This window comes from Zootoca vivipara, chromosome Z1 (genome assembly GCF_965207765.1).
Source record: "Zootoca vivipara chromosome Z1, rZooViv2.hap1.1, whole genome shotgun sequence".
In the NCBI taxonomy this organism is placed as follows: Eukaryota; Metazoa; Chordata; class Lepidosauria; order Squamata; family Lacertidae; genus Zootoca; species Zootoca vivipara.
In genome coordinates this window covers 46,995,849-47,020,668 of record NC_142583.1, presented here as the reverse complement: position 1 = coordinate 47,020,668, position 24,820 = coordinate 46,995,849, and the positions used below count along the sequence as shown (strand labels likewise).

General features: G+C 42.7%; 1 protein-coding gene across 1 annotated transcript in view; it reads right to left on the bottom strand.

Moving 5' to 3' along the window:
- Nucleotides 1–2,732: 2,732 nt before the first annotated feature.
- Nucleotides 2,733–24,820, bottom strand: part of QRFPR (pyroglutamylated RFamide peptide receptor) — a 40,240-nt gene continuing 18,152 nt past the window's right edge. Inside the window, exons 2-6 of the mRNA XM_035113291.3 lie at nt 13,934–14,092; nt 11,494–11,555; nt 10,298–10,533; nt 5,506–5,603; nt 2,733–3,927 (exon numbers count right to left, since the gene is read on the bottom strand). Of these exons, the coding sequence (XP_034969182.2) occupies nt 3,530–3,927; nt 5,506–5,603; nt 10,298–10,533; nt 11,494–11,555; nt 13,934–14,092 (953 nt within the window). The 3' untranslated portion in view covers nt 2,733–3,529. The remainder of the gene's footprint in view (nt 3,928–5,505; nt 5,604–10,297; nt 10,534–11,493; nt 11,556–13,933; nt 14,093–24,820) is intronic.

The window sequence follows — 24,820 nt, the reverse complement described above, 5'->3', positions numbered from 1 at the left end:
AACCCATTCTCTGCTTCCTCCCAACTCCTAGCTTAAGTTGACATTTTAAATACAGGGGAGTGCCTCGCTATGAACACAGCTGGAGAGTCCAAGAAGGACAGACAACTTTAAAGATTATTTTACACAAGCTTCAGAAATATTAAGAAGCAAAGTTTGGTTTCCTCTTCCAGAAACACAATTCCAAATACATGCTTTCAGTTTTAACAGTGCCTTCTGTTTTTTTTTATAAATAGTGAATACTTTTTATATACATTTACATATTGCTCTACATTTAAAAATGTCAAAAAGTGTACAGAAATAGTCAAACCATACAATGAAAACAGTGTAAGCAATAATACATGATTCAGGATAGTATAAAATCAACAGTGATACAGTGACCACAGTCACTGGCCATATGCACAAAACAATGTCAATTGCCAGGAATATCGAACAAATAACAAACTTGAGTTCTTTTAACATTTTTTGTCAAACCTCCCAGCACTTCATTTGCCAGGTTCAATATCAGCACACAGTGTGGCTGGGCAAAAATGCCAGTGTGCTGAGGCCCTGGTCAAGGTGGACGCGAGCCTCTGCTGGTCCAGATGAACCCCTTTAAAATTTGTCCAAAAATTAAAATTAAAAAGAGGGTAAAGTAACCAAGTGCTGAGAGAAGCTTCCATTTAAATTTCCTTACAAGGTATACTTAAAGGTAAAGGTAAAGGGACCCCTGACCATTAGGTCCAGTCGTGACCGACTCTGGGGTTGCGCGCTCATCTCGCATTATTGGCCGAGGGAGCCAGCGTATAGCTTCCAGGTCATGTGGCCAGCATGACAAAGCCGCTTCTGGCAAACCAGAGCAGCACATGGAAACGCCGTTTACCTTCCCGCTGTAGCGGTTCCTATTTATCTACTTGCATTTTGACATGCTTTCGAACTGCTAGGTTGGCAGGAGCTGGGACCGAGCAACGGGAGCTCACCCTGTCGCAGGGATTCAAACCGCCGACCTTCTGATCAGCAAGCCCTAGGCTCAGTGGTTTAACCACAGCGCCACCTGGGTCCCTCTGCTGGTCCAGATGAACCCCTTTAAAATCATTGCACTGTTGTGCAGCAAATTTCTTATTTGGAGACTATCTGTTGTTCTTCCTGCAAATATGGCTAGCCTGTCCATATTCTAAGCCTCAATTGCAAGCATCTCAACCGACAATACTGAAAGGATGATAAGATGCAGAAACTGAGAGTCTCCCATAGCATTCATAGCTACTCAGATTCTCCTGCAATTCTGACAATGTCACCAGTCTGTAGCTACTAATTGCACAGGTAAAATACCATACACCGATACATCCAACCAACTCACATTTGCAGACAATGTTCAGTGAGTGGTGAAGGGACAGGGGAAAGCAGCCTTTCCCTCTGTAGTCCCCATCTACTGTAGTCCCATGGTAAGAGTACTGGAATAAAAAGAAATGGTTTTCTAGGCAGCAGAATGGGGGTCATCTCCCTAGCCACATAAATCACTATGTTTTTCTCAGTACAACAGTTTGTTGCAGTGACCCTAGCACACAAGGTGTGCACCTTTTATAAGAGGTACCGCAGCTCTAAAAACACTGTTCCACTTTTAAATGGGCACATAATTCCTGTCATGGCATGTATTGAAACTGCTGGGCAAGGACAAGTGAATTCATCTCAGAGCTGTGATGCAAATCCAGATCTCCAAGTTTAGTGCTCAAACAGGTGTCACAACTCAACAGTTGCTTAGGCAATCTCTGCAGTGAATAAAATTTTAAAGCATGATGTGGAATGATCATAGTGGCTCCATAATATGGCCAGTGAGTAATCCAGTCCTGCAAATTATACCTAGAAATGTGGGAAATACTGATGTCTTGAGGGTGCCTTTTTGGAGAAATCCAGATTTTCCAAGAGAATTCTAGAAGTTGGATCATATGTAATATAGTGGCCCATGGGGAAGATCCTTGTTCAGTTTTAGACACTTTAAAAATGAGGTGCATAATTAGATAAATGGAAATAGTCCACTTTTAATGCATATACAGGAGAAATTACCAGCATTTGAAAATGCAGCAAATGCTCAGTGTTTTGAAGGGCTGTTATTTGAATTAAAGAGTAATGGGGGTGGGAAACTATTACCGGTATGAATAAAAGTTGGGCATAAGGGCATGATGAAGGAAGAGAGATGACAGTATATAATCATTTTAAAAGGCAACAGTATTAAAATGTCTTCCTAAATTAAATTTCCGTTAGGAAATACATTGTAATAACAACTTTGCTAAAAAAAAATATTGGCCTTGTACACTGAATGAGTGCAAAACAAATTACATGTTATTTTGTTGTACTGTTTGATTATTTGGCAAGAATTTCAAGGCAAGAGTACATTTTATATACTGTAAAGTAAAACAGACTTCCTTTAGCAAAGCTGCATAAAAAATATTCCACTACAAGCCAGGCTTTGGAGAAACTGGCTTGTACTCAACTTTTATTCAGAGTAGACCCACTGAAATCAACGGGCATGACATACTTAGGTCAATTAATTTCAGTGTGTCTACCCTGAGATAAGTTAGTTAAATACAACCCTACCCACCACCCTTCTGAGTAATACCCCTCCCCACCCTCTGACTATACATAAGGGTCTGGTGACTTCTGTTTCAGTGTATCTGAAGAAGTGTGCATGCACACGAAAGCTCATACCTATGACAAACTTAGCTGGTCTCTAAGGTGCTACTGGAAGGATTTTTTTTTTTGACTATGTCAGACCAACACGGCTACCTACCTGTAACAAGTAACAAAACAGAGCATTAAACCATTGCACTGCTGTGAAGATCCTTCAATTTTAGGCAAAATCAAACAGTGCAATTTGTTTGCAATTGTCTGTTTCAAATGCATGCAAATAATCCTCAAATACCATTGGTGAGGATGCCATTTTCAAGGTTAACTAAACCATAGCAATTTGCCTTGCAATTAAGGAGATTATTGTTCTTAGATTGGAGAAGAACAGATAGAAAAGAAAAGAGTGAGCTTCCACATCAGTCCCCAGGAAGCATAACAAAGGAACAGGAGAAGGAATTGAAGAAAAGAAGAAAATGCTGCACATCACTTAGTCCAGTAGGGATTAACACCTATACTGTGCTAATTTTTAAGAGGTTGGTGAATAGGCTAGATTAGTTCTTGGCTCAGTGTCAGGCCCAGACTAGTGCCATGAAAAGGCACACACCAAATCTAGACTTAGAGGGCTCATGGTGGTTGGCTCAGTTGGTTACAGAATGGTGCTGATAATGCCAAGGTTGCAGGTTCAATTCCCATATGGAACAGCTGCATATTCCTGCATTGTAGGGGGTTGGACTAGACAGTCCTCAGGGTCTCTTCCAACTCTAGGATTCTATGGTCCCTGCGATCAGCAGCTTGAGCTGACAACTGAAGGAGCCAAAGCCTGAGATGCATTTCTTTGTTGACTATTTACATGAAGTCTTCAGGTTGGCCAGGCCTAGGATATGATGCAAGCATTCTCAAGTATCAAGGATCCAATGAGATGTCCATAATGCTAGTGTCCCAGTGAAGCATGCCCATTGAGTTCAGAGGTAAACAAAACAAGGGGCCTTCTGGAATTCCTTTTGGCAAAGGACTGATCACAGAGTTTTACTTCAATGTTCCCTTCGCTGAATGCTTCTCTTCTGTTCTCCCCCAAGGGGTTGGGTTGCCTCCGGCAGCCTTCATCCTTCTGCTGCTTCATTGTAATCCCTAAGTTTCCTAGTTGCCTGGATGGAGACAGGTTTTCCTTTATAATGCAAAAGCAAAGGGCAGCAAGGAAGTTTTTCTTGAAGTTCTCATTCATAAAGGCATACACAATGGGGTTGCAAATGGAATTGGAAAATCCAATGATCTGAACTATGCCGAAGATCATCTTAATGGTGACATCATCATACTCCCTTTCAAAATTACCTGGAGAGAAGAAAACACCCATTAAGAACTGGCTTTGTGTTGGTAAGCATTGCATGGTAATTTGATGATACAGTACATTAAGTGCTAAGCTGTAAACTTGCCTCAGATGAGGCACAAGTCTGAGGTGAGAATGCCCCCACCTTGGAGATATTCAGATTGGCGCTGAATCCAAGGCAACTTTGGTCTGAGGAAAAATGAGACAGTTCCAAGACTTCAGACCAACCCTCCAAGCCTCAAAAGAGAGGCTTTGGGGACCTTTTGCTAAAAATCCCAATCAGTTCTGAATCATGGAACGTTTGACAATTGAGAACGTCTATAGATGACATGAGTTTGACCAAACTGCGGGAGGCAGTGGAAGACAGGAGTGCCTGGCGTGCTATGGTCCATGGGGTCACGAAGAGTCGGACACAACTAAACAACAACATAGATGACTCTACAATGAAGCCCCATACCATTGCACCCTGGCATTCGCTTAACTTGTATTCTATCAGAGTATATAATGTTTTTCACCTCAAAATCAATAACAATACCAAAAAAAAAACCACCTTCAAACATCTATATTTCACAAGTGAAGCATCATAATTCTTGACAACACTGAACTGCCACGGTTTGTTCATTTACTTCAAGGACAAAGTTTAGCTGAGAGAGTGCACTATAATTCAAGATTGAGGGGGAAAAGAAAGGCTTTCAAGAAGCAATTCAGGTAACTAGAATAAAGGGAGATGGCTGATATAAAAAACCTACAAAGGTGTAGGAAGGAGAGAAAATGAAACACAAAAAAAGCAAAGAGACGCTACCTCAAAATGGTACTGGATAGCTGAATTTTATAAATGGTAAAATGTATTAAGGCATCTTTTTTTAAACCAAAATGGTTCTGATTATGATATATTAATTCTTTCTTTTCAGTGTCCCTGTAGACCTGTGGTTCCCAACGTGGGGCATATGCCCCACAGGGAGGCAATTTGATTTTTAAGTGGGGCAATTCGAAAATGAGTAATTAACAGTTATTAACATTGAGGTCCAGCACCGAGGGCCTTCTGGTGGTTCCCTCACTGCGAGAAGCAAAGCTACAGGGAACCAGGCAGAAAGCCTTCTCGGTAGTGGCACCCGCCCTGTGGAACGTCCTCCCATCAGATGTCAAAGAGATAAATAACTACATTTAGAAGACATTGGAAGGCAGCCCTGTTCAGGGAGGCTTTTAATGTTTAATAGATTATTGTATTTTATTTTTATGTTGGAAGCCGCCCAGGGTGGCTGGGGAAACCCAGCCAGATGGGCGGGATACAAATAAATTGTTGTTGTTGTTGTTGTTGTTGTTGTTGTTGTTGTTGTTGGTTAATGACCTTTTAGGCTTCCTCCATGTGAATAGGAGTTCATTTTTTTGAATAATAAGAATTATATGTCATTGGGGGGCATCAGGATTTTGAGAGATGCTATAGAACTTTAGTGAAATATATATGTGCTGGGTGTTTTATATGGTCATGCCATAAACACTTTTGAGTTTTGTGGGGTTTTATTGGCTACCTTGATCACAAAGCCAACTACAGTACTACAATTTCAAAAGAAAAACCTACTCACTGTATTCTATCATCATGTGCATTACATGAAAAGGAGCCCAGCAGATGGTGAATAAAACCACAACAGTTACCATCATAATGATTGCTCGCTTCTTCTTCCTGAAAGAGGAAAGAGAGCTTGTACTGCAAATTTCTGCACAGATATATAGATGACTCCTGGTGACTTGATAGGGAAGGACCAGAGCTCAGTAGCAAATCACATGTTTTCTCTGTAGAAGGCTCCAGGTTGACATCTCCACCTAAATGTAGGCAGTAGGTGTTGGGGAAGACCTTTGCCTGTAGCTAAGGGTGGAAGGATCTGACACTTTCCGTCCTCTCGGTTTCCCATTTTTCCAACCTTAAATTCAGTTCTCCACCTTTCTGCAGCGATTTGTGATTTTAAAACAACAACATTGAAATTCTTCAGCATTTCTCCTAATATGAACATTTTTTTTGGTATGCAGCTTTGACCTATGGACACAGTTGTGCAAACAAGTTCATAGAATCGGAACTGGAAGGGGTCCTGAGGATCATCTAGTCCAGTGTTTCCCAACCTTGTGCCTCCAGCTGTTTTGGGACTACAATTCCCATCATTCCTGACCACTGGTCTTGCTAGCTAGGGATGATGGGAATTGTAGTCTCAAAACATCTGGAGGCACAAGGTTGGGAAACACTGATCTAGTCAACCCACAGCAATGCAGGAATATGCAGCTGTCCCATATGGGGGGAATTGAACCTGCAACCTCAGCAGTATTAGCACCATGCCCTAACCAAATGAGCTATCCAGTTCATCTGATATAAAGCATTTTTGTTTATTTTCTCACATACTGTATATATGAGTGTGAGAAACCAGCAGATAATGCAATAGAAAAGGGAGTGTGAGCTTTAGAACCACGAAAGCTAATGCAATAATCCCCACACCTGATTCCACCCTTGGTGGAAACTGGATCAACATTGGCACAGGAAGAAAATGCAGCACAGATGCTTCCCAAGCAAAATGAGGTGCACTGAAATGGCTCCCACGTCAGAAATGCTTTGTAAAAAGTGGGGCTAAGTGCTACAGAAGTAATAAAATGATTACCTGTGCTGAGATTTTTATTTTTTTGCCATCAATTTCTAAAAACCCTAAAACCTGTTGTTAGGACTTTCTTTCGTCATTATTCACAGCTGCAGGGTAACTTCATGCAACTGTTGGGGGGGGGAATTACCGTATATACTCGAGTATATGCTGAGTTTTTCAGTCCCCAAAATGGGCTGAAAAAGCCGCCCTCAGCTTATACTCGAGTGAAGCAGCGGCTGCAGAGAAAGGAACAGGACTGGGCATTCGGAGAAAGCTGTGCTGCGCTTCTCCGAATGCCCGTCCTATCCCTGCTCTATGCGATCCTTCCTCTCAGCTTCCCCCCCCCCCCCCGCCGCCGCTGCCTCACAGCTGGGAAAGGACACCCGTCTTATCCCTGCTCTGTGCAAAACAGATCATCTACCCTTGAGCTATGGCCCTTATCAGCATGCCAGTTTATTATATGTAGCCAGTACATAGCTGCCAAGTCTCCCGTTTTTCGTGGGGAAATCCCCGGATTTTAATCCGTTTCCCGCTGTTATCCCGAATAGAAAATAATCCCGGAAATCCCCCAGATTTCCTACCTGCCAGGGACTGAATTCATGGATGAGTCTTGAGTAGACAGGGCTGGGCTTGCCTGGGCGCGCCCGCATGCAGCCCTTTCCTTTCTCCCCTGGGGAAGAAAAGAAAAGGGCAGGGGGTGGTTCCCAAACAAGCACGTGTGCCAGTCCCAGGCTGCATTGATGAGGGAAGGAAAGAGGGCGGCTTTGCTTGAGTGCAGGAAGGAGGCCTGGTCGCAGAGTCCCCGCCTCTCTGCCTTTCTCCTGGCCGGGAAGGAAGGAAGGGGCAGGAACCCGGAGGTTGCTGCTTGCGCCGGCACTGCCGCCTTTCGGTGCAGGTGGGCTGGGTGCTCCATTTGCCAAGCGTGTGTGTGTGTCGGGTTTGCCATGGTGCTGCGTCTGCTGCTGGCGCTGGCGGCAGTGGGGTGCCCGTGGGTGACCTGGTCCCTGGTGTGGTACACGGCCTAGGAGGCTCCATTTCGGGTGCCGCTCTGCCCATGTCTGGGCACCGGAAATCGGGCAGTGCCGGCACCGGAAATTGCTTCTATGTCCAGACATGCATACCGGTAGAAGCGACTTCCGGTGCCGCGCCACTGCTGATCCCACATTTTTCAGCGGGAGACTTGGCAGCTTTTATGTGGGAAACTATGCCATGTTCATGGCATAAAATGGTACAGTCCAGCAACAGAGCCAATCTGCTTGGGATTACTCCCTTTCAGCTAAGATTGTACACAATCTCTTTTTAAAAAACGCTATGGCCAGAGCAAAGCCTTAGTTTGTTCACTGATATGGCATCTCACTAGGCACTGCTGCAGTGCAACTTCCATTTATTTTAAGGGGTTTGGGCAGAAAGCTCATGATATCCAAAGTGACATGGAGGCTGGGCAACTAAAAGCCCTGGCAGACTATATCCATAAGCAACTGTAAAGCCCAAAGTGCTGTGCAAAGGCAGAATCCATCAAACTTTAAAAGGCTACCACTGGCAGACAGAACACTTGAAGGGTCAAGCTGAGAACACAGCATTGTAGTTTTCCTTTTGAGTCTTCCCACATTGTATATAAATAGCTTTACTGAGGACACAGGTTTTAATTACAAAACTTATCTCTCTCATGCAAAGAAACAAATGTTATGTTGACCCATAAAAGATCAGCAAATAGTATTTTATTTTAAGGTTGCTATAGAATGCAATTATTTTGAGTACCATATGCCAAGTAGAAGATACATATTCCTCCTCATGCTATTTGGGATAAAGGAATAATGCAGGCCTTAACAAATGGAAAGCTGTCCAAAGTGCACCTTCCGATATTTGATCATAAGAATGGCCAAGATATTTCACCTCTCAGTCACACAATATGGATGCAGCAGGAAAAATGATATTAGTAATTGTGCAATCCATGCAACAGAGGACATTGAAACCCTCTGGCTTCTGAAACTGAGGGGGAGTGTGGAGGCTATTAATTTGCAATCGGTGTGCAAAATATTCCTCATATAGGTTCTGAAGTAACCAGCTCACCTAATTGTAACACACAACGAAGCTGAACCAGTTTATCATGCACTAAAATGAAGTTTGAAAGTGCAACATTAAATTAAGTATTGGAGAGAATGTGGCCTTCTCCAACAACAAAAAGATGCCCCATAGTGTTTCAGATGCAGATACAGGAACAGTTGCAGTATTTTAAAAGAATAATCCATTTGTGATGATGACAATGTCTATGCTGATAACCTCACACCAGCTACAGCTGAAGCTCTTTTTGGAGATACAGATGATGAGGAATCCAGTTTTGAATGATTTTAACTGTTGTGATTTAACTTGGTTGCTGATTGAGCTAAGGTTTTTGTTTACTGTTTTTCTTTGAAATAAATATTCAAAAACATTTAACCTACTGACGCCTCAATTACCGGTAATGTAATTTTATTGGTATTTTTTTTTATTTTTGAAATTTACCAGTAGCTGCTGCATTTCCCACCCTCGGCTTATACTCGAGTCAATAAGTTTTCCCAGGTTTTTTGAGGTAAAATTAGGTACCTCAGCTTAAATTCGGGTCAGCTTATACTCGAAAATCTACAGTAATGGAGAAGGACTGGAGCTGCCCTTGTTGTTTGCTTAAAATATTTTAAAATCGCCTTTCCTCCAAAGGCGCTTGGGATTTTGAAGAACAAACATACAGACTTCAACATCATTAAAAATGCATCATGATATAAATAAGCACAAATAGTAAAATCATAATGCTGAGATTAATAATTAACAACTCATTAAAACACATTCAAATACTGCTGATGAGGACTGAACTTTGGTGGCAAAGTTGCTAGGTTTATCTTTTGATCTCAACATCAGGATCTTCTTTCTGAATGGGGTAAAAAGGTAACATACCTCCCCCACCATCTGAAGATGATATAATCCAGGTGTGTATTTAAAATAGAAAGGGGATACAGAGTGGGAGAGATGAGCCAAAGGTTTCTGATCCTTCATAACAAACATTTGTTTGTAACATGTAATTTGGGCCTGAATTATAACTTGTCTGATAGATAACTTCTGCCTACAGGTGATCATTGACACTCTCAAAAAAATTCAAGAAAAATTGAGAGCCAAGGGTTTCCTCAGGGTCGTGTCTAGGCCTGGGCTGGGTGGCGCAAGGCACCAGGGCGCCTGGCCACCAGGGGCGTGGAAGGGGCACCGAACGGCTGGTATCTGGGAGCAGCTGCTGCCGGCACCCCCACCCCACCCCCACGGTGACAGTAGTGCGCGGCCATTGAGCTTCCTCCATGAAGCAGAATCAGTGAGACTCCTGCCTAGAGTGGCACCATGAGCCTGCTACCACTCTAGGCAAGAGTCTTGCTGATTCTGCTTCATGGAGGAAGCTCAATGGCCGCGCGCCACCGCCGCATCCCAGAGCAGCTGCTGGAAGGAGGCGCCAAGGAGGGGCCGGTCCAGGGCGGGAGGCCAAGCAGCCCCCTCTGCGGGAGGTGGGCTCTGTGCCCAGGCCAGCCCCCTGCAAGGTGGTGTGCGCCATCCAGGCTCCGCCATCCTCCATCTCCACCCCTCAGCCGCGCGCTACTGCTGCCGTGGGGGGGGGATTCTTGCACCATGGCGCTGGATACCCTTAAGACATTACTGGGTTTCCTTTATAGATGCCAATAAAATAAAGTTACGTACATTTGGAGTTAAATACTGAATGCTAAAGACCGACTATACAAACCTTGCTATTTTGGACATCTCATTCCCATGAATAGTTTGCAGAACAGAAGCATCTCCAACTCTTTTCTTAATCCAGAGCTCATAAGCAATCTTGCTGTAGAGGAAGAGCATCAGTATCATTGGGAGCAGGAAGAGAATGACCAAAATGAAAGTAGCATATATCTTCTGGTGGACAGGACTGGCCCATTCTTCCAGGCAGCAAACGTACACTTTTTCGTAGAGGAAGTCATATTTATTCTGAAACAAATGAAGTTGAAGTCACACTCAGTACAGAAAAGAGAACTTACTCCTAGCTTATTGGCAAGGAAAGGAAAATGTGCATACTTTTTAATCAAATATGAGCAGAGGTTTAAGTGATGGCTGTGCAAAACCTGTATGGATTCGCTTGCCCTGACTCAGGGGTGGGCACTGGGTGATTTAGGCTAGCACTTTAGGATATCAAGCAGAGAGGTCTTTCCCAATCTTATTTACGGAAGACTCTGAGCTTAGTGTGAAGGACAGTGTGTGGTGTCCTGTAAGAGTATTTAGGCCAGGAATTAACTGGGAGGCTGAGGCTGAGCCAGGAGAAGTAGAAGCTGTGAGGATACAGTCTACTTAGGACTCATTCCAGTCAGGAGGGGAGAGATTCTTCTATAAAAAGAGAAGACTCCCAAACCAATTAAGAGGGGTGTGGAGATCCCTTGGGTCTGTTACTTGGGAGTACCTCAGGAGTAAGGTTGTCTAACAGGTGTGTAACTGACAGGAAGTACCACCTTGTTGCTGCAACAGCTGTGCAACAACTGAGAAAGAACTGAAGTGAAATAACATTATAATCTGAAGTATCCTATGTTTTACCCACTTTGTGCCACAAACTTCCTTTGTTAAATAAGATCTCTCTTGTTTATTTGATCAAATCCTGCCTGAGACTCCAAATTATTAAGTTTTTCCTCACACATGTCCCACACAAGATAATCTGGGGTAGTTTGTAGGAATTGGTGGAACTGGTGTTCTGTGAAGTGGGTGCATTATATTTATGTAAGGGCAGGCCGAATGGCCCCAGGGGGGAAAGTTCTGTTGCGCCGTTGCAGCCTGTACTGGTCTTTGTACATGTTTCTACAGCACATAATATTCATCTCCTGAAGGGTAGCCTTATTCATGCTGAAACTCAATGCAAAACTGACCTATAAAGATATAATTGCACAATGCAACAGACCATACCTCCAGACGCTGTACGTGCCACATGGGTGACCCAACAATAGCTGCCAACAGCCAGACTATGCCTGAAATAAATAAATATAATAATAATAATAATAATAATAATAATAATAATAATAATAATTGCTGGTTTTTAAGAGAAAAAACAGGGAATTTTGTTTTTGTTTTTGTTTCTAAACCACTGAGCCTCTTGGGCTTGCTAATTGGAAGGTCAGCTGTTTGAATCTGCACAATAGAATGAGCTCCTGCTGCTCTGTCCCAGCTCCTGCCAACCTAGCAGTTCGAAAGCACGCCAGTGCAAGTACAGTAGATAAATATGCCATGTGGTTTAGTCATGCTGGCTACATGACATGGAAAGCTGTCTGTGGACAAAAGTCGGCTCCCTCGGCCTGAAAGTGAGATGAGTGCCGCACCCCATAGTCACCTTTGACTGGACTTAACCATCCAGAGGTCCTTTACCTTTACCTTATATGGAATTTTACATGTACAAATCACAAAATGGACAAATACTGGGAAGGGAGAAGTTTGAAAGTGAATTCAGTGCCATCTCCAGGTTTGCCAGGGGGCTTAGGCGAGATGCACTCAGTAGGCGCCTTCTCTGATTAGACTTGCCACCTCTGCCCTTTCAGCTGCCTTCTTTTTCTGGAGGGGAGGGCACTTCTCCATCTTCTCGTGGTTGTCACCAACCACATGCTCAGACAAGGGTTGTGAACAAGCCACATTTGCAAAAAGGAGAGCAGGGCCTGGAGCTGTGGAGTTCAGCATACGGCTCCTGCAGAGGTGTGGGCATCAGCAGCTAGCCAACAATGCAATCCCTGAGTGAATCTGGGACCCGCCCCAGTCAGCGAGTCTTGAGACAGAGTCACATTCATTTTTGGTCTGAAAGATATCGGCCCACAAAGCATGCATATGGGCATCTAGGGTAAATCTCGTGTGTTGGATGCAACGGAGTCTCTCGAGGCATTCTGCCAACTATCTTGTTTCAAAGGATGCCTGTGAGTGCTTTTTCAATAATTCTGCACATATGGAAGTCAAGTCATGAGGGTTTCAGGAAGGAAGAAGTCCTTGTACAGCTCATGCACAAACAAAATGGATATTTTAATGCATCAACAAAACATTTTTGTCCTCCTACGGGTTTATCACCACCAACAGACAGAGCAGCAGAGAGAGAGGCAGGGAGGGGGAGCGAGAGGGAGAGAAAGCAATTTTACGTTGGGAATCAAATGGGACTAGGTCGTTTTTACAGTGAACATTAGCTGAAGAGGCTGCAAAATTGTAGCTTGTCCAAAGAGGGGTTTTTTTTGGTGTGTGTTTTTTGCACTGGGCCTGTTTATAAAATATTACTAGAGCTTTAGCAGGGTCCATTTGAAGGTGCATTTCCTCCCATTAGTCTGTCTACCCATTACAGGCTGTTCCATGTTCCTTTTCCTTCAGAGCATTACCTGGGTAGGACACACGGCAGGACCTTCTCAACAGTAGTGCCATGTTATGGAAGGCCCTTCTATAAGAAAGCCCAGTTGGCTCCCTCTCTCTTGTCTTTCAGTCAAGCAACGAACCCATTTGTTTATGCATTTCACCATTCTCATTGTGTTATTATTGCTCCAGTTTCTTCTTGGGTTTTTTATCAACTTGATTTTTTAAGATTGTGGTCTTTTTGTATCTTGTATGCTAAAATTATTGTAGGCTACCTTAAAAGACCCAGGTGGCGCTGTGGTTAAACCACTGAGCCTAGGGCTTGCTGATCAGAAGGTCGGCGGTTCGAATCCCTGTGACGGGGTGAGCTCCCGTTGCTCGGTCCCAGCTCCTGCCAACCTAGCAGTTCGAAAGCACGTCAAAATGCAAGTAGATAAATAGGAACCACTACAGCGGGAAGGTAAACGGCGTTTCCATGTGCTGCTCTGGTTTGCCAGAAGCGGCTTTGTCATGCTGGCCACATGACCTGGAAGCTATACGCCGGCTCCCTCGGCCAATAATGCGAGATGAGCGCGCAACCCCAGAGTCGGTCACGACTGGACCTAATGGTCAGGGGTCCCTTTACCTTTACCTTTACTTTAAAAGAACAGTTATTGAAAGGCAGGGTAGACCATATACAAATATATTAAACAACTAGTTCCATTTGATTCTGTATGTATGTTTGGAGTGAGGGAGGGGTTTTAATCTGTATGCATACCGTACAAAGTGGATTTTTCTTTTATATTCTTTAAAAAACTAATCTTCTCTGATAGCAACTGCATCCCCCTAAAGCAGAGGTGGGTAATCTGGGGCCCTCCAGATGTTGTTGAACTGCAACTCAAATCAGTTGCAACCAGCATGGCCAAAGGTCAGGTCCAACATCTGGAGATCCCCAGGTTCCTCACCACTGCTCTATAGCAGACATATCAAAAGTGAGAAATCACTAGCAACATGCTATGTCGTGCAATACCAAAGTTGCCCAGGACCTTACCAAGCATTGTGTATGCTCTTCGGTTAGTGTACTGCCATTTCATCTTAAGAGGGTGGACGATCCCATTATGCCTTTCTACCGCAATGCAGGTCATTGTAAGAATCTCAGTAACTATTGCAGTGGATTGAACAAAAGGCACCATCTTGCAAGCAAAAGCACCTAATAAAGGATTGAAACAAACAAAGCAAGTCATCAACAGGGTCTCATTATCTATACTATACCACAGAACAAAAGACGTCAATGGAGGCAACATACATATTTTCATTCAGTGCCTTGTGCCCAGAAGGATATTTTGTAACCCGAAGTGAAATGTTATTATCCAGAATCACATATTCCACCTAAACATTAGGAAGAACTTCCTGACAGTAAGAGCTGTTCAGCAGTGGAATTTGCTACCAAGGAGTGTGGTGGAGTCTCCTTCTCTGGAGGTCTTTAAGCAGAGGCTTGACAGGCATATGTCAAGAATGCTTTGATGGTGTTTCCTGCTTGGCAGGGGGTTGGACTGGATGGCCCTTGTGGTCTCTTCCAACTCTATGATTCTATGACATATAATATGCTGTTGAATTGCAATTTCAGGAGACTATGAACTAGGGAGGGCTATTGCACTCATGACCTGCTATAGGCATCACATAGGTATATGGTTGGCCAAAGTGGAAATAGAAAGCTGGACCATGTAGACCTCTGGTTTTATCTAGCATGCTTTTTCTTATGAGCTTATAAACCTTATTGTCTTCCTGTTGACTTCCTGCTTGTTTATTCTTGAAGCGGGTAATGTTTTAGCAACGCAACATGGATTGTGAGTGGAACCAATTCCTAAATCTTGAACTCTGGTGATGATGATAACCTTGCCCCACTTTTAGTCATATGCCTCTGCAACTTGGAACTGTCTTCAATGAGATTTGCTATCAGGGATAGTACCTGTAGCACCGCACTCCAAAAATTATTACACCATGGTCCAAACACCTAGCCAAAGAAAAATTACTTTAACTTTTCCCTAAACTGGCTGTGGGGAACCCATGGCCCTGCAGATTTTGTTGAACTCTGCCCTCCATTAGCCTCAGTCAGTATGACCAATGGTCAGGGATGACTTGGCTGGAATGATGGGTGTCTGGAGTTCAGGATATGGAGAGCCATTGCTTTCTCATCCTGTATTAAATATTGCTATGGTTGTGGCAGACAAACTGTCACTTGGGAGTTCCATAGGCAGGGGGCCACTACCAAGAATGCCCTATATTGCGGCATCACCCATCCAGCCCAGCCTCTGTTATGGGCAGAACCTCAGAATGCACAGGCTGGTTGGTAGTGGGGAAGATATGAGTTAGGGCAGAGAGCAGAGTGGTGTCCAAAATTCAGTTCCTTTTTCAGGCTGCCTCTGAATTCATCTGTGTTGAATTAGGAACAGGGAATCAGGAATCAACTTGGAATGGAAGAGGTTGAACTCAAATGTAGCTGAAGGACCTAGAAGGAAGAGGAAGAAGGTCTCACTCTGTCTTTATGGAATGATAGTTGGGCTATTTGTGGTTAACTACAAAACTTTGTGTATAGCTGTCCTTCAGAAGCACTTCCAGTCCTATTTTGAGAGCCATTTCTATTTTAGTCTTGATGGTTGAAAATGGAAATACTCTTTAAAAACACCATTTAAATGTCATCCACCAAAGCTTTAATTACCTTCCAGAATGCTGGCTCTTCAGTTCTTTTGAAAGCCTTGCTAAATTCCATGAAATATAGTTAGAGTACATGAATTAAATACATAAAGCCTTGCCAACTTTATATATTACTCAGAAGAAATGCTGAAAGCTTTAATGCTGTAGCTTTCAGTCAAAGCATGTTGAATTCATTTTACTGGGTAGAACATGCTCTTCATTGTGCTAAAGTTAAACATTTACCAGCAACACCTCTAAGTTTAATTTTTAAAGAGCACATTCTCAGCTTTATTTAGAAAAACATGAAAGTCAAGAAGCTTTAATACAAATAAAAGCAGAAAATTAGGAATAGAATATTTAGCTACATTGTACTAGGTTAAGGTAGTTTTCGGCACACAAGAACTTCAAGGCTACAGTTTTGTTTTTGTGTTTGCATTGAAATCCTAAAGATTTTACAAAGCCACAGCTGTCATTTTTCTGGACCAGGAACCCTCCTTTTAGAAGCCCTACCCCATGAAGCCTCACTGCCTAAAAGAAGCCGGCAGCTACAGAAAAGGGACACCAGCTATTTAACTGGATATATGATGCAGAGAGGAGGGCTTTCATTTCAACTACATAGCCCATATTATAATGCTCTGTCATCCGCTCCAAAATGCTGCTGAGACAACTTCCTTTTTGTGCTTCAACTGCAGGAAGCAAACTGGCTACCGTATAACCAGGCTCCTTGGCCGTTGTCCAAGGTCCTGACAATGCCTTTCCATAAGCTTCCAGTCTAGTCCAGAACTCTGGGCCTGCCATTTTCCATCTTCCCTTTGTGATGGATGTCACAATATTTTCTGAACCACATAATTTGAAAATCAATTTATGAGGTGTGGAATAGATTGTTGTTGTTGTTGTTTAGCCGTTTAGCAGTGTTTGACTCTTCGTGACCCCCTGGACCAGAGCACGCCAGGCACTCCTGTCTTCCACTGCCTCCCGTGGAATAGATACAAGCGTTTATTAGAACAGAAAACACCTAGGTGGCTCTCACTGCTAGAAGCGACAACTATCAAAAAGTTAAATATGGATGATAAGTGGGTCACCTATGGAAATTTGTTAATAGAAACAGACAATCAACAGAAATTGAAACCTTTTGAGGAGATAAAAGAATTAGTAAATGAATGGTTGCATTATTGTCAAATAAATGAAGTGTTTAGAGAAAATAAAAATAAAAATGGATTTGAATCTATAAGATCTAGATTTGAAATAGATTTATTAAGTAATAAAATAAAAATATTGTCAAAAATGTATACTGTAAGTTATTGTTGGAATGGCATACAAAGGATGAAGAAGTAAAATCTGTAATGATACATTGGGCAAAAGATATTGGGCATAATATAATGTTAGAAGATTGGGTAAGACTGTGGAAAGATGGAATAAATTTTACTGCTTGTAGTTCATGAAAAGAAAATATAATGAAAATGATGGACTTCAGGTCCACACCAGCAAAAATGTATAGAACAAATAATTCATGTTGGAAATGTAAAGAAAAAGAGGGAATTTTTTTAATCATATGTGGTGGGAATGTAAGGAGGTGAAAGCTTTCTGGGAAATGATATATAACAAACTTTTTCAAATGTTGAAATATACATTAATTTAAAAAACATAGAAGCTTTTCTATTAGGTATAGCAGATAGGGAAATACACAAGCAGGATAAAACATTATTTTTATATGCAACAACCACAGCAAGAATATTATTAGCCCAAAGATGGAAGGAAGAAGAGTTACCGATGAAAGAAGAGTGGCAGATGAAGTTATTAGACTTTGCAGAAATGGCGAAACTGACAGGAAAAATCCAGAACCAGCAGGACCAGGCATTTCAGAAAGATTGGAAGAAATTTATGATATATTTGGAAGACAACTGTAAACAGCTAACATCACTAGTAGGGTTATAAGAAGTTCTGTAAGGATGAATGTATCATTTATTGCTAAATACAGTTAATTAGGTAATGTTAAAAGGATATAATTTAATAACAATAAGAAATATAGGAAAATGCAGTATATTGAGTTTAAATTTGAAAACCAGTTGTCAGGAAGGAGGGAAGTCACAGACTCATTGAGCCAAATGTTTTTTGTGCAACATATAATGCCATGCAAGAAAATATTTGTAAAAACCAATAAAAACAATTATTATAAAAAAAGATGGATGTCGCAATAGATCAAGACAACAGCAAAAAAAGAGCATGTGGTGCAAGGAATACACAGTTCCCTTTCTCCCATTTCTACTCTAATGTGACACTCAAATATCTCCCTTGCATTGAGATGTGTGAACTCCAGAGAACGTCTGGATCTCTTCCATACATGCATGGGAAAACCACAGCTCCACTGTATCTCTAGTTGGCAAACCTACCAATGCTCTTTTACTGGACTTTGCTTTCGTTCCTTTTCTGGGTGCCAACAGCATTTTGACAAAACTAGAAAGAAAAAAACTCAAGACGGGGTTCATCACATGCTGAAATTGGACTTCAGGTCCACACAAATTTTGGTGCGCTATTCAGAAATCACATAAACAACCAGAAACATTAACACAAAGGACCGTGGTGATGTTCGGAATGGCCAAATGTGGATTTTCTGGCAAGATCCTAAGGGAGGGTAGGCTCCTTGAAAAACTGTTTGAAAGTTGCTGATCTGGGAGGAGAAGAATCTTCAGCTGCTTGGCTATGCAACCTCACCATTTTGTCAGCGGGGCAGAAGAAAGCAAGTGCAGGGTAGACTTCTGGGTCAAGAGTGAGCAATAACAAATTCCCAAAGGCGGCAGAGTCCAGCTCAGCTGTCTGCCTCCAGACCACTGCCTGCAGGATTGAGCTGAGGAAGTCAAAGGGAGTCAAAGAGAGCCATTGAAGGGGTGGACCTCTGGGTCAGACCTTCAACATCAAGCAGTGGGGGAGGGGGTGCTTTTGCACAAAAAATGGAATGCTAATTGGGATTCCAAGTGTGCCCTGAGTACTGCACTTGGGAGAAAAGAAGGTGAGCAGGATTCCTTTTTGCGTTGTTTTTATCTCAACTATGAAGATTAGCAGCATGGTGCAATGAGGCTCATGAGTCTGTATTTAGGGTTTTCTTCTGCATCTGGACCACATTAGCTTATTTTAAAATTTTAAACTGTAAACCACTCTAGGATTTTTGCATAAGGAAAGTATATAAAAGGGGTCGGCAACCTAAGGCCCATGGGCCACAAGCAGCCCACTGGGGTCATTTGACCGGCCCACAAGCCGCCCCCCAACCGAGCCGCCCACTCGGTGAGTCCCTGCGCACTGCACTAAACTGGCACACCGCGGCGCGGGGACTCGCTTCCGCAGTTCCAGAAAACGTGTCTGCGCAGACGCAGAAAAATGTGGGCACGCGCACTCACGATCCAGCCCACGGAGGGATCTCCACTGGAGTGAACCGGCCCAGGCGAGGTAAACCTTAGCGACCCCTGGTATATAAGGTGAATAAAGTAAATAAACACCACAGTTGAGGATAAGGATGCACAAGGGGAGGAGGGGGATATGGTTTCTTATGATCTAAACAGCAAGTGTTTCACAAGGAAGACAAAAATTAACATCCTAATGTTCCTCTTCATCCTCTTCTTTACAGGTACAGGGGTACCTCGGTTTACAAACACAATTGGTTCCAAAAGTCTGTACTTAACCTGAAGCGTACCTAACCTGAAGCGAACTTTCCCATTGAAAGTAATGGAAAGTGGATTAATCTGTTTCAGACAGGTCCGTGGAGTACTTAAACTGAAAAAACTCAAACCAAGGCGTACTTAAACCGAGGTATGACTGTATTTACATAAATTGTAAATTTTGTTGTATTTTTTTCTTGATTTTTCTGTTTTATCTTTTGCAAACCACTTTGTAAAAAAAAAAACCCTCAATCAAGTGGTGTGCAAATTTTATGGAAAAATAACTGGCTTCATTTTTTCTACTGTGCAGATGTAACAATTCACCACAATTTTTTAAATTAAAAAACCCCCTCTCTCAGCTCTTATCATTAGCACCTGGACTCTACCTTCATGACTCTTCGTTTGGATTCATTACCTCCTTTTCCCATTAAACTAAATAGTGCAAATGAACTGAGTTTCTCTATTGACTTGAACCCATTTCCTTTCTTCAGAACTAAATGAATGTAGAATACAGCAGCATAGAAGCTATTGCCTCTGTTGTGGACTTGGGGGAGAGGGAGATCAGAATTTAAATCACTTGCTGGACATGAAGTTTACTGTGATTAGTCAGTATCCATCAGCCTAATTGATCTCTCAGGGTTGCAATGAGGATTAAATGAAAGTGAAAACCATGTCTTCTGGGGTGAATTCTTTGGAAAAATTGCGAGATAAGAACAAACAAAACAGCTGTAACCCAGGACCACACAAACTGCTCCCCCCCCCAGTGATGGATCTAAAAGGCATTCTACTGTCAAAGTGACCAGCCAGATGCCCATGGATTTATGAAAGTGGACAAGCAGATGCTCTCCCATCAACTGGCAAACTGTCTCTCACAGTGGAGGGAGAACATTGTGGCTAGCAGCTATTAATAGCCTTGTTGTTGTTTAGTCGTCTTCTTCATGTTTGGCTCTCCGCGACCCCACAAACCGGAGCATGCCTTGGAAACTCTCACTTTCTTCTCAAAGCTTCTCCTTTTTTATGTCCATGGAGTTTTCATGGCAAAATACTGGAGTGGGTTGCCTTATCCGCAATTAATTTGTCTAATCCTCTTTGAAAGCCACTCAAGTTGGTTAAAGCCCTCCAATCTTTCAGTACCCCTAAAGCGGAAGTGCACACATGCTACAGTTTGGCTCAGCATTTCACTGAAATGAAATAAGTAAATTTGGCTAGTTCATACTTGCTCTTATTGTCACTAAAAGAGTTCCCGGGGGCTTCTTCTTCTTCTGCATGCAACTGTCTTTGTGCAGTAGTTATGCAGAAAGTCTGAAGATCCTTTCTTCTAACTCTTTGAATCTGTCAGCATGACAGTAGCAGCACATGGTGGAAAGTGATGCTAAATCTGATAAAATAAGTATCAAAAGATTTTGCGTGCTTCGATCCAGCCACTTTGTAGAATTTTTCTCCTCTGGTGCCTTCCGTGCTTCAGCCAGCTTGAACATTTCAATTTGACATCCCTAAATTATAATATATTGCACATTCAGTGCTTTGCCTCAAGTTTTATAACACTAGGAAGGATGCAGGGTTTTATTAGCATGAAGCAGTCCTTGCTCTTGTCAGGGTCCATATACATAGCTGTCAAGTTTTCCCTTTTCTCGCGAGGAAGCCTATTCAGCATAAGGGAATTTCCCTTTAAAAAGGGGAGAACTTGACAGCTACGGTATGTCCATATATATAGTTGTAATCCTATGCTTACTTAACGGTAAAAGTAAAGGAACCCCTGACCATTAGGTCCAGTCACGAACAACTCTGGGGTTGTGCCGCTCATCTCGCTTTACTGGCCGAGGGAGCCATCGTTTGTCCGCAGACAGCTTCCGGGTCATGTGGCCAGCATGACTAAGCCGCTTCTGGCGAACCAGAGCAGTGCATGGAAATGCCATTTACCTTCCCGCCGGAGTGGTACCTATTTATCTACTTGCACTCTGACATGCTTTCGAACTGCTAGGTTGGCAGGAGCAGGGACCGAGCCACGGGAGCTCACCCCGTCGCGGGGATTCGAACCACCAACCTTCTGATCGGCAAGACCTAGGCTCTGTGGTTTAGACCACAGTGCCACTTACTCAGTGTAAATGCCATTAAGTTCAATGGGTCATACACCAAAGTAAACATGCCTAGGACTGCAGCTGCTCTTCCTCAGGGAGACAATTAGCCTTTACTTCCCCCTCCCCAAAAAAAGTTCAAACTCTACATTCCACAATTTTATCTTTTCTTCTTCTTCATACTCTTAATGGAGCGACATCATTCTTCATCTTTCCGAGGTAATCAATCTGATGCAGTCAGCTTAATTATCAGTTTTTCCTCTAATTCAGCATGATTGAGCTTCTAGGATGCACAAAAAAAAAACCTGACAAGACATGAAAGGCCACTTGGTTGCATACAATTTTGTAGCAGCGGATCCTTTCTTCTAACTCATTCCCTTCGCCCTTCTCTTTCCTCAGACATCTTTATGGGTTTGAAAGTTAGCTTTTTTTTTCATTAGAGAAGGCATTCTGATACCCAAATTACCTAGCAACAGAACTGTGGTCTCTCTATCATCGCAGTTGTTTTGACAAAAATTGTATGCCGGCTCAAAGTACTGGAGTTTCAGCCAAGCATTCAAACTTAAGTACAGCTTTCAAACCGGCAGTGTTTTTCAACAGAAATCATTATGAATTAAAATAACCTCTCAGCAAAAACAAAACAAAAGCTAGCATGACAAGCTTATACTTAAAACACTTTTGGTTTCTTTGCGTGTGGAGACCTTTAAACCAGCCCTAGGAATAAATTCAGACAGGACTCAAATTTTTGGTTTGGTTTTTGGCAGAATTTAGGCCACAACTTTATTGATTACAAATCAAGTGAGTGGTTGCCTAGGCTCTAGCTACCTGCAGCCCTGCAGGCAGCGCTGACCCTGGGCACCAAACACAAGTCATCCTTGGGTGAACACCTGGGACAGAAGCAAGCAGGGGGGTCTGCCAGGCCTCCACCCAGACGAGCCCTGAATTCAGGCTCAGGGCACAACCCCACACGGGAAGACCAACCATGAGTCCATGGATTCCTTCTTAAAGGAATACCCAATGCATAGGGATGGCTAGGGATCCTGCTTCCCCTATCCACCTGAACCAGAGCCTATCCGCAACCTTACAAGTTGTGGCGGTTTGCTACGCAGCAGGCGAAACCCAAATGGCACCAGCCAATCAGCCAAGTGGGGAAAATTCCTGCCGTGCCCTGTCCCAATGACAGGTGACACACGCCGGCATAGCAAAGTCAAGTGCAAGCCCTAAATATAGGGAGAAGGAAGGTGGGCGGGTGTTCCGATGCACTGAGCCCAAAAGAGGAAGCTCAGGGACACGTGCATCAGCTTAAGTAATGGTCCCTCGGTCGCTTTGACTGGCGTCCCTCTAGCCCAATTGCTCCCAAGATCGAGGGACCACCAATAGGGTGTTGTGGCCGCTCCAATGTTCCCACCCACAACACAGGGCCTGATTGCCAGGTCCCACCGCAACACGTGCCCTCTTGTGAGGGAGGACCCGATTTGTCTCTTAATATCTGTTTTCACCCTTGTGTTTGTACAACTCAAAACCCATCATCATTTTCTACAAGGAAAAAAGATCCCTAGCTCGGAGCACTGTACTTTAATGTATTTGATTAAAAGGACTGTTCTATTGCATAATTATGAACATTTTATGATTGAAAGATATGGGCAGAGCAGTACTATACTATACTTACATTAGACAGAATGCTTTAAGGCAGACTGGATTTTTTTTCCTGGTATTTCCCCCCCCCCCCCCCAAAACAATAATCACACAAAAAGTCTTATAAAAAGTAAACATAACATTTACTCACTCAGAATACTTGTTGTAGAATAACAGATACAGTAGTTTTGTTCAGGCAGGCTTAAAATGGTAATTCAGTTACAAAGAAATACTTAAGTCTGGCTTAAAATGTAGTCTGAGCATGAAACATATAAAGCATATAAAGGCAGACAAGATGAGGAGGTGACACCTCCAGCTCTGGCATAATTCAGCAGTAGAGCACATGTCTTACATATAAAAGGTTTGATTCCTGGCATTTCCAGGTAGGTCTGGCCCTGACCACTGCACTGTTGTCTATCTCATGAATTTTAATCATCGGTCAAGCTTTGGTCAATCGGCAGGGTAGAAATACTCCAAATAAATAAAAAGCAAGAAGACTATTAATTTTACTTCAGTACAGCTTTAATGATCAACTTTGCCTCCATGTTATGAGCTTCACACAGCTGTCTGGTTAAGCTTTCCTTCACTTTCTCCCTGGACTTGCATTTTAAGAAAATGCATTTGGCCCAACTTTAGGGAAAAACTAAAGACCTATTTAGAATGTGGTCTAAACCTCCCTTTAAATCCATCTCAGCCAAGAAAAGGGAACTCACTCTGAAACTCACCTACAGGTGGTACTTAACACCATGGAAACTGGCGCTGATATGCCCAGGAACCTCACCAAAATATTGGAGTGGCTGCATCTCCACAGGCACGTATGTCCACATGTGTTGGGAATGCCCTAAAATCCAAGCCTTCTGGACAGCAGTCCCACAAGAAATATGCAAAATGACTAAACAGGTATTAGATCTCACCCCAGAACTGGCCCTACTGAACATCTTCCAAGATCATAATGACCACTCACATTATACAGAGCTTATAACCCACCTACTCTTAGCAGCCAGAGGCCTCATAGCCAGACACTGGAGAGACATGTCAGGGGTGAACATGAACCAGTGGTATCACAGAATCATAGAATCATAGCGTTGGAAGAGACCACAAGGGCCATCCAGTCCAACCCCCTGCCAAGCAGGAAACACCATCAAAGCATTCTTGACATATGCCTGTCAAGCCTCTGCTTAAAGACCTCCAAAGAAGGAGACTCCACCACACTCCACACTCAAATCATATGGGAAACAGCACTGCAAAAAATATAAATTTCACCACTACCCCTCCCCCCCTTCTTCCTGACCCTATACTATACTCAACACCAATGTCTCATAACAAATGTAACTGATCTGTAGAAAAGACTGTACAACTTGAGAAAAGAGACAAGGCATCTACTTTTGTAAACCAAGAAAAACTTTAATAATAGTAAAAACGTATAATTCATTAAGCAAACTGCTGTTAAACTTTGCTGAGTTACTCAGTCACCCATCCAGTCTGATGTGTAATGGATGGCATTTACATTTCATTAAATGTAACTGGAGCAAGATTTATTTTATCACCTGACTTGAGAGCAAGCCAAGCCAATTATCCACCTGTAGATGACATATTTTTAAACTCTCCCATTGTAAATATAAGTCAATACATGTAAATGTCAAGTGTTTAACAATGCCGCTCTGTTATAAAATAATGAAGCTAGGCAGAAGGGGAGAACCTCAGACAAATCACCTGAAGATATTTCAATCAAGATTGGTAACTGGTATATAGCAAGTCCCCATCAGAAGTAAATAAAATTGCATTAAAAATACAGAACTCACAGATCAAAACCTGATTATATTTTACTTTTACTTATTATTATGTATAAACCAATTAAAAATACATTATCTAATGCAAAACCTT